The sequence below is a fragment of the Mastigoproctus giganteus genome, chromosome 4, assembly GCF_048544385.1.
Source record: "Mastigoproctus giganteus isolate SK-2022 chromosome 4, ASM4854438v1, whole genome shotgun sequence".
Classification (NCBI taxonomy): domain Eukaryota; kingdom Metazoa; phylum Arthropoda; class Arachnida; order Uropygi; family Thelyphonidae; genus Mastigoproctus; species Mastigoproctus giganteus.
Genome location: NC_143578.1, coordinates 171975121 through 171988599, shown reverse-complemented (window position 1 = coordinate 171988599; position 13479 = coordinate 171975121). Strand labels below are relative to the sequence as shown.

Sequence of the window (13479 nt, the reverse complement as noted above, 5' to 3'; positions counted from 1 at the left end):
AGCCACCAGAAACTTATAGACTTGACGCCAATTCAGGATTGGAAAAGGAGTCTCCAGAAGATGCAGAACCCAGACTGAGTACAGATCCTGACTTTTCAACTCTCAATACTGCAAAGCGCATCTAATCACTCAGACAGAATTGAATGATTTGGTCAGAGATTTGGACCCATCCAAAATCAAGAATCAATTATTGGGTCATGGCATCAGCAGAATCTTCTTGAAAAGGGTGTCTTTTTATAGGACGATGCAATCCAACAATACGACCTATTATTCCATGGATTGTGCTTTGGTTTATTGTAACGCCAGGAATTAATGAAAGAGTTACATCTGGAGCACATCCCCGAGCAGTGGAGACTTTTCATTGATTAATCAATGGTCAGTTTGAAAGCAGTTTTACTCTTTTATGGAAATAATTATCCATCCCGTTAACCCATGTAGTTCATATGAAGGAAACATACGAGAACCTAGAGGTCGTTTTGCACAAAATATGCTATCAAGAATACAAATGGGATATCTGTGCCAATCTAAAAGTGGTAGCTTTGCTGACTGGGATGCAAATGTGGACGTGCTAAGTACTGCTGCAATTTATGCGAGTGAGATAGACGAGTGAAGGATTTCCACTACGGAGTAAAAAAAAACGGACAGACGATTCAGAAACTACACAAGGCCAGAAAATGTAGCACGTCTTCTTTTGGTGGATAAGTCAAATCTGTTTGTCTCCACCGCACATCAAGCTTGGTTTGATTAAAAAAAAAAAAAAAAAAGTTTGTGAAATTGGTGAAAAATGACAAGGATTTTCCTGTTTGAGGCAAAAGTTTCCTCGAATTGATGAAACCAAGTTAAAAGAGAATTTTTGTGGCCACAATTGAAACTGCTATTCCAAGATGAGAAATTTACTAAAAATTAAATACTACAGATTTAAGAGCCTGGAAGGCATTTGAAAATGTGTGCCGAAAGTGTTTAGGCAATGAGAAATCACAAAATTGCAGTGAAATTGTGGATGAGCTAATTTTAGTGTACAGAGAGTTGAATGCAGCATGTTGTTAAAGCTTCATTTCCTACATTCCCATTTAGAGTTCTTTCCTGAAAACTTGGGCACAGTCTCCGATCAACACTGTGAAAGTTTAAACCGAGATATCACTCAAGTGGAAAAAAGATACCAGGGAAAATGGAGTCCAAATATGTTGGCAGATTGCTTTTGGAATCTCGTACAGGAGACCCCAGTGGATGAGTGTGAGAAAAGGGTGGGGGGAGACAAATTAAGTGTTTTTTATTTATTTTATTTTTTTTTTTTTTATTATTATCAAATAAACATTTTGGTGACGAAAACAAGGCTAATAGAGGGGGGTGGGCTTTCCCCCTCTCTCCAACTGATGTTTATTCTGCTGTATAAGACATTGGTAAAGCCAACTTTGAGTGTTGCATACAGGTCTGGAAATATGATTTTAGGATGCGGATCATATGGAATGGATATGTTGAAGAGCAATGAGATTAATGAGGAAACAAGAAGGCATGCTTACCAAGAAAGATATCAGTTCTGCAAATTGTAGCATGTGGAAACTAGGCACCCATGAGGAGATAAGGTTCTGAATGGTTCAAGTCAGCTAAATGTTAATGTATCCTAACTATACACAAATGGCAATTAATGTTTTCTATTATTATTATTTTACAGTGCTAACAGTAAACTCTTTTCCTTTTTTAAATTTTTTTCCCCGTGTGGTGGTGGTGGTGGTGTGGGGGGGGGAGACAAACTGTTTTTTGCAAAAACCCTCTGTTTTTGTCCAAAAATCTGTTTGTTTTTTCCTGCTTACAATTGCTCATTTCCAGACTTGTGCAAAGGGCAAAAGTTTGCATCTATGTATGATAGAAGAGATTGGGTTTGATTGGGGGGGAAGACAAACTGTTTTTTGCAAAAACCCTCTGTTTTCTGTCCAAAAATCTGTTTTTTCTTGCTTACAATTGCTCATTTCCAAACTTGTGCAAAGGCAAAAGTTTGCATCTGTGTATGATAGAAGAGATTGGGTTTGCTGGGGCTGTGTTCTGGAGACATGGGTATCATTGCTTCAGGTCTCCGAGACATAAAGTGGTGGCATTGAAGTTATCTTCCACCTAGTATTAATTGGTGATACAAGGGTGGCATTCCTCTGTGCACTGGTGATGCCACTCCTCAATGACTAGAAGACATAATGGGGGGGAAGACAAACTGTTTTTTGCAAAAACCCTCTGTTTTCTGTCCAAAAATCTGTTTGTTTTTTCCTGCTTACAATTGCTCATTTCCAGACCTGTGCAAAGGCAAAGGTTTGCATCTGTGTATGATAGAAGAGATTGGGTTTGCTGGGGCTGTGTTCTGGAGACATGGGTATCATTGCTTCAGGTCTCCGAGACATAAAGTGATGGCATTGAAGTTATCTTCCACCTAGTATTAATTGGTGATACAAGGGTGGCATTCCTCTGTGCGCTGGTGATGCCACTCCTCAATGATTAGAAGTAATCATTATTTCTTTTCAACCTGGCTTTTACATTGCTTCATATCTGGGTGATCATCTCCTCTCTACTAGTTACATTTCAAGCATTTCACATGGATTTTATTAGTGTTATTACCAGTCCCACCACTATCATGAAGGTGCAAGCAAAGGGTGTTATGGAACAACCATACTTCACTGAAATTTGGTGAGTCCAGTGGCTTTCAGTTGGCCCCTCAATGTCAGTCCCATCAGTATTTTAGGCTCCCATGGAGCAAACCCTGGCCTGTCCTACATGGGAGAGTGTCTCTGATTCAGCCAGCTGAGTCATTCAAGGACCAAATGAATCAAGATCCTTTTCATCCTTGCAACTCAAGTTTACTATAATAACTATTTGTGCCATATGTAAATTAGTTCATAATTTGGTGTCTCTTCTTTGGCAGGCCCCGTCCCTTTCTCACTGTCATAACCTTTTGTGGTTTTTTGCTTTTATAAAACAAAAAAGATTTGTTTTATAAATTAGGTCATTTCTGTATTTGTATGGCTTGAGAAATGTGTATCTGATATACATACCACATGTAAAACATTTAAAAAAAAAAAAAATGTGCACACTGTAGGACCAAAAGTATTTGAAAACCTGTCCAGTAGTGTGTCTGAGGTCTTCTGCATGTGCATATTGGCTCAGACATACCAATACAAATGGGTCTATGTGCAGCAGCATGTTAGAAGACAATATAGGTGCTTGCTAGTAACTCTTCCTGACTTTCAACATTGGGGATAGTGGCTGGATGCCATGTCTGAACCTGTTTAAAATTCATTGTGTTATTAAAAGGTAGAAGTCTAGGTGTTACCTCTGTGGGGAGCTTTGGATAGTTTAACAAACTCACAGAATGTGTTTGATGAACCATGAAGAGGATAGCTTCTTTCTCATTAAGATCATATCCAGACCATCACTTGGCAGGTCCAACAGGCCAAAGGAATATCCATCAGTGTGTTTACCATCTCTACAAAATTGTACATAAGCCTAATAACATAGTCACCAATGTGAACATCATTTGGAGCAGGGTCTTTTCCACTGTTTCTGGATTCTAGAATAGTGGCAAAAAAAAAAAAAAAAAAAAAAACCCTGTTACAGATTACTTTGTTCCAATGAATGCCAAAAGAACAATCCTGTTTGAGCATATCATCTTGACTGTAAAGTTTGGCAGAGGTTGTGTGATACTATAGTGCTCAGACATTTGAGTCTTATGATTTTATCCATTGGATAGTGCTTGAATTCCATTACCTTCTTGGATGTTTTGGCCAGTTATGCATGACATACACCTCATCCTGGCCCCGTGTCAGCATGACAACACCCTGCATCATACAGGACTAATTTATAGACAATTTTGTGTCATATTTGGACCAGCTGGCTGAGTCTGTATGTCAGTGCCATTGAATATCTTTAAGAATTGAAGCACTGGATTAGGCTCCAGACAAGGTGGCCTTCCAAACCAACTTTGGCATCTCATATGTAGGAGGAATGGAGGCAGATTCCTGCCAACACTGAAACTGTAGACGTATGCCCAGGGTAGTTGAAGGTTGTCATACTTTTATATCTTGATTTTGTATACAGTATGGTACGGTACAGTATTCTATTAAACCCAGTTACATGGGTTTAAGAGTATCTCAACATCAATTTAGGAATATTTCATTGACATTGTTCCTGCACTTTCCCTGCTCTCATTCCCATTGGAGTGATCAGTATTATCAGGCTCCAGAGTAATTAAAGGACTCCAGACATTTCTCTAAGTGGAGTTTATCAGTGATACATTTGTTTTCTCTAGTTTCTCATGTTTTAGAACTGCAGTAAGTACATGTGCTGATTTGATTTATTTCTAACTTTGTTTGTAACTCTTCATTAGGAGTAATCATTATTTATTTTCATAAAGTTATTTAAGCCGGTTTCATGTTTTTAATGCTAGTTTCTTATTAAAATATTGTGCTGTTATGTATCATGTTCTGAAGTCCAGTTAAAGAATTTTGAAGCTAACACATCTTGCATACACCTCTATTCATATTATCTAGTATAGTAGATATGCTTAATGATTAAAGTTAATTCAATATTTAATTTTAAACTATAATTTAAACTCAAAGTAACTATAGAATGAGTTCATATCCTGTATTGTCAACGTTTAACTTCTCTTTGTACATAATTTTGTAGAATTGAAGAATCCTGGGCTCCACAAATTTTGAAATTGAAATCTGGCTGATTTTATTTAATTATTGGGATTGTTTGGTGTGTAATGTACCAATTGTATTTTGCATGCCAATAAACTACTTAAAATACTTCATGTGGAAAAATGTCTCTATTAAATCTTTCTTACTTAGGGATTGCTTAATTATGGTATAGCTCTGTGTGTGTATGCATTCATCTCTGCATACACTAAACAAAGATTTTCACATATTTAACTAAAATGAATAATTTGGTTGATAAGATTAAGAACATGCAACACGAGCAATTGAAGTTATTCAAAAGTTGCTAGTTATAAATTTCTTTGCACACTCCAAACAACTTTTGCAGGCTTTTTGAAATATTTCTTTTCTAATGCACTCTTTACAGGAGATAACTTCAATTTCTAGTGTATAGTGAGTAATAAACTAGTAAATTTACTGTAATTAAATTACACAGCTTCTGGTTGTGTACTCTGTCAGCAGTTTCCAACCTTTTTTGCCTCAGGAACCACTTTCAACATTATATTTTTATTGTGTATCCCTAAGCCTATATTCTCTGAAATCGTGTAATAGTTCTGCATTTTTATTATACAATATTTCCAGTACTACTTGTTTATAAGTGATAATGCGTAATGATGTAAAATTATTATTAAGTTAAAGGCAAAAACTAAGTACCTATACATAACAATGGTCTCTGAGAATGGAAAAAAAAATTTAGTATGGGAAACACTTATTTAACACGATATACTGCAAGATAGTTAACTAATTATAAGAAATTATGGGAGATGTGGTTTCTTTCTTTGGCAGTTCTTTACCTTTTATTTAATTTTATCTTACTTTATTGTTTATTATTAGTTATATTTTGTGGTTTACAAAAATATACCTATGTAAATCTAAGCAGATGCCATTAGAGATTTTTCAGTGCGAACCCCCAGGGGTTCACGAACTACCGGTTGGGAACCGCTGCTCTATGTATTCATAATGAAAACTTTTGTGTTTCTCTGTGGATCTTTTTCTCTTGTCTTCCAGAGGTGTTTGGAAATCTGGTATATCACACCTCACTGGTAAATTATTTTTTGAAAAACTGATTTTGATTATTCACAAACAATCTTAAGTGCAATTCAGAAGGGGAAAAAAATCACCACTTTGTCACCATGCATTTCTCTCTCATCATCCCAGGCATTGCAAACAAGGTCTGGGGTGATTGTTCCTGTTTCTCTAGTTTTAACAGATGCATTAATGTGATGGTAATGACTATCTATACGAGGAATATTTTTAACAAATTAGAAGTACTTCTTATCTAAAGGTACCCACTCCACTATATTTTTTTCCTAGATATTCCTAGAGCAGTGTGATGCATAGGTAAATTGTTATTTGAAGATAATAAAGCACTCAAATCTGTGTGGTTTGAAGTATGTTTATTTATAATTTGGACATAGGTACATAATGTGGTCAAGTGCTTTGTGGTGTTTTCTTAACATTTCTTCAGTGACAGCTGTTTTTGCAATATCACCACCACAAAAGATCACTTAGGTCACAACTTATTCTTAAATAAGTTCTTGTGACATACATTTATTTATAATTTGCTATATCAGAAATAAGCCCTAACAGTATTAGCCATTTATCTCACCTCATTCTTTTTAAGAGAATAAAAAAAAAAAGCTTTTGCCACACACAAAGGAACAACTGTACTCAGCACAAAATTAATTTACTTGTCATGCTACATTTAAATAATTATTGCCAAACTTCTGATAAATAGGCTTATTGCTATTTCAATAGAAAGAATTGCATTAATTGGTCACAAGAGTGATTATACACGTAGACAGCTTTTAATTAAAAATTTTCCTAATTCTTGTTAATATCATTGATTCCTTCACACCACCTTCCAAATGATGTCTTTTGCTATGCAAATCTCACAGATGAGATAGTGGAAAAATATATTTACAAACTTTTCCAATGATATATAATACAGAGGCAGTTATCTAACTTGAAAAATAAATTAGAAAATACTCCAGTAGTTCACTTCTATGACTATTGGGGGGGGGGGGGGACCTTCTTTGGCCAAGAAAATTAATTTAATAAAAATCCACACATTACAGAGGTTGTTTTATACATACATTATTTTCTTTGCCATTAGATTATGGATTGTGAAATTACTCTAATTATGTAAATGTGTAATGTTTGCATCATTTTATATATATATATATATACACACACATTTTACAGCTGCACCAGCTGTTAATGCAAGTGGTCAACCAGATTATAGTGCAGCCTGGATTGAATATTATCGTTCCATGGGCATGTTTCGAGAAGCAGAGATGATTGAACAGCAGGCTAGAGCAAATCAACAAGCTCAGGTACAACAGGTGTGTTTTATTTTTTCCAATTAGAATATAGGTTTTTTTAAAGATATATTGAGAAACATTTTTATTTTTAAGTAACCATTCTAATAATGAATATGATAGTGTAGAATTATAGTACCAGTGTAAATTCAACGTGAGAACATTCATAAATGCCTGTGCTATAAACTTTAATAATTGTGTGAGCAGCTGCATCTGCTGTTGTTTTGTAATTACACATTTTTTTAATGGAGTAGTTATGTCCCAAGACTTTGGTGGCAGGAGGGATACAGACTTGTTATGGGCTGTTAAATTTTGTCAAAATTTCTCTATGCTGTCTACCATGACTTTTTAATCACTTAAATGTCCCCCACCCCCAAAAAAGACTTTCGAAACGCTGGTGAATTTATGATATTGCCATATGTATCTGTGTCCTCATCTTAATATTTCAGTTCAGTCCGTTCAAAACTAATTAACTACATGACACCTCTACCCTACTTGCCTATCAAGGTACTTCAACACCTTGGTAGGAATATCATTCTAGCCACCAGTTTTAAACAAGATGGATTCTATTGGCGCCTCTGTAGCCAGGTGGGAAGGAGCAGAAGCAGCGCGTAGCACACGCTTCCTGATTAGACCGGGGTTCGAGCCCATCACCACCAAATACGGAGGATGTGGAAAGGTCGGGGAATGACCACCACATATCCTGGAGCAATATGGCCTTAGTTGCTAATGCTCCTAAAAACCAAATAACAACAACAACATAAGTTGCACCCAGAGAGAGAGAGAGAGAGAGAGAGAGAGAGAGAGAGAGAGAGAGAGAGAGAGAGAGAGAGAGAGATGCTCTGTATTTCATTTCGCATTCTTGAAGTAAGGTTGCCACTTGAAATACAGATCCAGTGTATTTGAACCCTTCTTATAGTCTGATTAAAACAATTTAAAATACTTAAATCTCTCTCTAAACTATCTTTATTGTCAGCTTCTGAACGAGCATTATTCAATAAATTGTTACCAATTTATACTAGAATAGCATCTATCTATCTAAGATATAATGGAAAAGAAAGAAAAGTAGGATAAAATGGAAGAGTAGAAAAATGTACCAGATCATATTAATGTTGTAGTAGTAGTGGTGGCATGTGATGCAAGAAAGCAAGTGTATGAGCTTATGCAGCAATCAGCCAAAAACACACACACACACACACACACACACACCATTCCCTCCAAATGCCTTTCCAGTTCCTCCTCAAATTTATTTAATCTATCAACTTCCACAACGACAGATGGAAATTTGTTCCAGCAATTAACCACCTGCTGACTAAAGGGAAATTTCCGCACATCTGTCTTTTCTTAATTTGAATTTATGCCCCCTTAGGTTTGTAATCTGAACAAGTGGAAGGATCCCATCAGAATTCAGCATTCAAGGCCTTATACAGCTCATTCGGATCACTGCACGGGTGCCTAGTCTCTAGCCACCGCAATTTGCAGAACTTAAGCCTCTCTTGGTAAGGGGATCCCTTCATTCCCCTCACCAATCTTGTTGCCCTTCTCTGTACATGCTCAAGTAAATCTACATCCTTCCTAAAATGAGGCCTCCAGACCTGTACTCAGTACTCAAGGCACGGCCTAACCATTTCCTTATACAGAGGGACAGTCACCTTTTCCCTGCTAGCAAAATTCCTATATATCATTGACAAAACCCCCATGACCTGCCCTGGCAGCCTGTCTGCATTGTTCAGAAAACTTCACATCTGACTGCACAATTACTCCCAGGGCTTTTTCATTTTCTACCACCTAAAGTGTAGTACCACACAGTTGGTAAGTTTCTCCGGGGGTTACTTCTAACCATATGCAGTACTTTGCATTTGTCAAGGTTAAACTTCAGTTGCCACTTCTTAGCACATTGCCATTACTGTCATTAACAACCCTGCCAACCTTTGTGTCATCTGCAAACTTTGACACTAAGCCTGATATACCTTCATCAATATCATTGATAAATATACAAAACAGCAGAGGACCCAAGACCAAACCTTGTGGGACTCTACTAATAACATTAGTCCCCGAAGAGCAGCACCAATTACCACCCTCTGTCTTCTCCCACTCGACCATCCTTTTATCCATTGTAGCAACTTACCCTCAATACCATTGTGCTCCAATTTGTACAGTAGTCTTCCATGCTCAACAGTGTCAAAAGCGTTCCTGAAATCCAAATATATGATATCAGAATTATTTTTTGCATCCAGTTCCTTTGTAACCACATCATAATATCCTATTTAATTTGTCAGACAAGACTTTCCCTTAACAAACCCATGCTGTGTCTGAATTATTGCTGCAGTCTTGTCTAGATGATCCTGCAATGCATCTTTAACCAGTGACTCCATTATTTTACCCGGAACAGAAGTTAAACTAACTGGTCTGTAATTACTTGTCACCCTTCGATCCCCCTTTGTGAATTGGGGATACATTTGCACGGCTCCAGTCCGTGGGAACCTCCCCTGAGTCCAAGGATGCTCTTATAATTATGGTTAAGGGTTTGCTTAGTTGCTTTGCCGCCTCCTTTAATATAACTGGATAGATCACATCCCCCCCAGGTGCCTTTCTTATGTTTAACTTAAACAATTTCTCCTCCACTTGGCTCTCAGTTATTACAAAATCATTAAGCACTCTGCTACAATTTGATAACCTTCCGCCATTTTCAAACCTTAACTCCTCATGTGTGAATGTAGATGCAAAATACTCATTCAGTTTGTTTGCAATCTGAGCAGGATTCATCAACCGTCGAACCATCAATATCAAGTGGACCAATCAGATTCATCCCCTTCCTTTTCGATTTTATATAAGTAAAGAAATTCTTGCTGTTTTTCTTAGCATCTTTTGCCAAAGATTTCTTGTAATCTGCCTTCGCCTGCCTTAACCTCCTTTGTGACCTGATTACAGACTAGCTTATATTTGCCATAGGCTTCTGAGTCGCTTGATAACCCATGCATTTTTCTTCTCTGTCATGAGTCTCATTAGTTCATTTGATAACCATTTAGGCCTAAACCTTGAACAATATTTCTTAATAGGTATGAAACTTTTAGTAGCATCCACAATTAATTCCTTGAATGCTTCCCACTTAGAATTTACTGTTTGTAACATCGTCAGTTGATCCCACTGTACAGAATTTAAAAACTGTCTGAGACTACTGTAATCACCTGTACAGAAGCAAAAACCCTTTCCTTTACCTACCCCTGATGGTAATTATATCTTTAAGTAAATCCCACATCAGTACACTGTGATCACTGCCACCTAGTGGTTCCTTTATCTGCAAATTCTTAATACACAAATGATCACTGCTGATAACCGGATCAAGAGTATTACCCTCTCTGGTTGCCTCTCGAACATGCTGCTGCAGAAAACAATCATCCAATAAATCCACAAAAGTTTTACTAGTGTATGAGTGATCAACCCACAAGTTTCAGTCAATATCTGGTAAGTTAAAATGCTCCATTATAAGACATTCTGATTTACTAGTCCACTCCATTTCTCTGTACAATTGTTCATTGTACTCATTCGAGTCAGTAGGCCTACAACACACTCCTACTTTTATTTTTGCTTTCGCAGTGCTATGTCACACTAAACTGACTCAACAGTGCACTGTTCATCTTTATCAACTGGATGCACTTCTTTTGATTTTGTTTTTCTTAATTAACAGCATAACACCTCTTCCTTTCTGTACACATTGTTCTCCCCAAATTCCAGTTTTGCATTCCTTATATCTGTGTTACAGCACGTCTCTGCCATCCCAACAATATCTGCCTTTGATGTCTTGACGAACACTTCAAATTCATCAAATTTATTTACTATACTTCTAGCATTGGTGTACATGCAAGCATACATGCACCTATTCCTAGTTACCCTGACACATCCCATATACCCACCTGTTTAATGATGACTGCCATCCGTCCCTGAAACCCCCAGCACCCCTCGCTCCAGATCGCTACTTATTCTAGTAGAAGTTGTGCAAGAATTATGTTCACCTCTGCCTGCGGCTACTTTCAATCTTTTAGTCTGTGAGCGCCCCCCCCCCCCCCCAAGCTAGCAGTTTTCCGACCCACCCATCACTGCCTCAATAGCAACTGCAAATTTTGTTGCACCCTTTCTATTTAAGTGTATCCCATCCCTGTAGACGCAGTCTCTCCTGTTAGCAAGCACAGACCACACTGAAAAAAATTCTACCACTTGAGCCTTGGGCATTCCCTCCAGGGCCGAATTGATTGACATGGCTCTCATCATGTATTCCCACCTATCGTGTCTTGTCAGAATTGCAGACACTTTCAAATTTAACCCTGATTTGCGGCTTTTTTTCAACATTGATCTGTACTGGTTAAGTAAATCTGCAGAAATCCTACTCTTAATGTCATTGGTGCCAACATGTACAACAACATCACATTTTGTGCCCTTAAAAATGATATATGCTACAATGTCATCAACTTTTGCCGCCCCCGGCAGACATACCCTGGTCCTGTTCCATCTATCCTTTTTACCCAATATATTCCCCGTCTCCCTGAAAATAGTCACCAACAATAACTAGTTCCTTTGGGACCAGAGCATTCTGCCTTGGAGATTGCCGCTGTGTTGCCTGATGCCCAGGAGTGAGCTCTGGTGTTAAGTTGGGCTGCTGAGAGCTTGACGGACCCCTCATATTAATTTCTTCGAGGGCATCTACCCTACCCCTCAAGCATCTCATAGATGCCCAGTAGAATGCTCAGTTGATGCCTAATTTCTAGACACTGTCTGCACCTGGTACACACAAAGACATCCTCCTTAGCTAGATCATGTTCTGTTCTTGAGAGTTTGGCAAACATTTCACAAGTTGCACTTTTTTTTTTTAGGGTGTGATGCGTTGGAGAATTGCCCCCCCCCTCAGTTCTTCCCCTCACAGCACTCCTGCTACTTTGTGCCTGTTGCTTTGCTGCTCTATTCTGGGGCATGATATTTTAAATTAATAAGATCAATAAATTTAATTAATTAATTGTCAATACTATTCTATCTAATAGAATCCTAAATGCAGTGATGCGTATTACGCTATATAATTATACATTAGAGCTGCCTAGTTACCACAATTAAAAATTTGAATTCCCTCCTACTCTATACAAAAACAATGGCTGCAAGATTCGAACGAAATAACGGTTTTATGTATATTAAGTAATAATCTACAAAAACTCTTTATCTAAAATAAAAATAACCAGCATAACAATAACTATAAGACTACGTATAAAGTACAATATAAAATAACAATTAAGTAAATAAAAAGGCAAACACTTATCGCTTTTTTGGAGCCTGTAATTCACAGCTGTAATTTTTAAAGAGAGTCAGTGCCCTCATCAGATTGATTGTTGATTTAACTTTACATCAGTCAGTAAAATAAGTACTATGGAGTATTGAAAGTGAGCCTTAAGGCTAAAAGAGCAGTTGTATAAGATATTAACATATTGATTTAGAATGAAAGTATGAGTGCAAAGAGAACCTGTAAAGTTTAATATAGCTTCAGTTGCTTTACTCTAAAAATAAAATAATGGTTGAGGTTAATTACAGATAATAGAGACACTGAATTGTCTCTATTAATAGTAGATTTTATTAATCTCTACTAACTAAATAATAGGAGACACTGGATAGTACATTGACGAAGGCTATCACCATTCAATATATCCAATAAGTAATTAGCGAGGCTATCTGTTTCTGTTTGTTATCTGCCAGTTTAGCTAAGTCCAGTGGATCAGAATTATCAGCAATCTATATTTAAATTTAACAGTAAGCTGACAGAATAACAGCTAGGCTAACAGAGTGTACTGAAAGTGAGAGCCAACAATAAATTTCATGTGGATTGTGATATCAGTAGCGTAGGAATGCCTTGGCATTGGGGGCCGCTGACAGGCCACATCAGTTCCGTGCCAAGCCATTTGACACCAAAGGCAGGCTAAGGTTAGGCGACGAAATGGCATGCCTAGATGTCCCATGAGGTGGGGTGGGGTGAAAATTAAGGTTTGCGAAATGGCATGTTTTCAGAGGGCGATTCAAGCCTGCATGCACCCTTTAATCTTAGTACATACTGCATAGCAGCATAGATCTATTTGCCATTTAGAACATAACTTTTGAAGGGGCCAATCAGGCAACCACTTCATCAGTGCATGCGTGGATGCATAAAGTAAAGTGCAGCCATTATCAACCCACTGCAGGATGGAAGCCTCCTCAACAATTCATGCTGAGGGAAATGGACCATAATCTGCCATGCTGGTCCAGTGCGGGTTGGCAGATCGACCGTATTCAGCAGTCAGGGGCTTGAACCCCGGTCTACTCAAAGAGCGTATGCTACTGCACTCCCGCTCCTGTCCACTCGTCTACGGAGGCCGCTATATGTGTAGCAGTTTGCAATTCATGCATTGTGTACATTCTACGATACTGAACAAGCCAGATGGTATAAATAT

At 37.7% G+C, this 13479-nt stretch overlaps 1 protein-coding gene across 3 annotated transcripts in view; it reads left to right on the top strand.

Moving 5' to 3' along the window:
• LOC150087202 (far upstream element-binding protein 1-like) overlaps positions 1–13479 on the top strand; it is a 241664-nt gene that overhangs the window by 183674 nt on the left and 44511 nt on the right. For 2 of the 3 annotated variants that reach the window (XM_090373028.1, XM_090373026.1), the window contains one exon: positions 6903–7042. In XM_090373028.1, the coding sequence (XP_090229154.1) occupies positions 6903–7042 (140 nt within the window). The remainder of the gene's footprint in view (positions 1–6902; positions 7043–13479) is intronic. The other variant, XM_090373027.1, reaches the window with a different exon arrangement.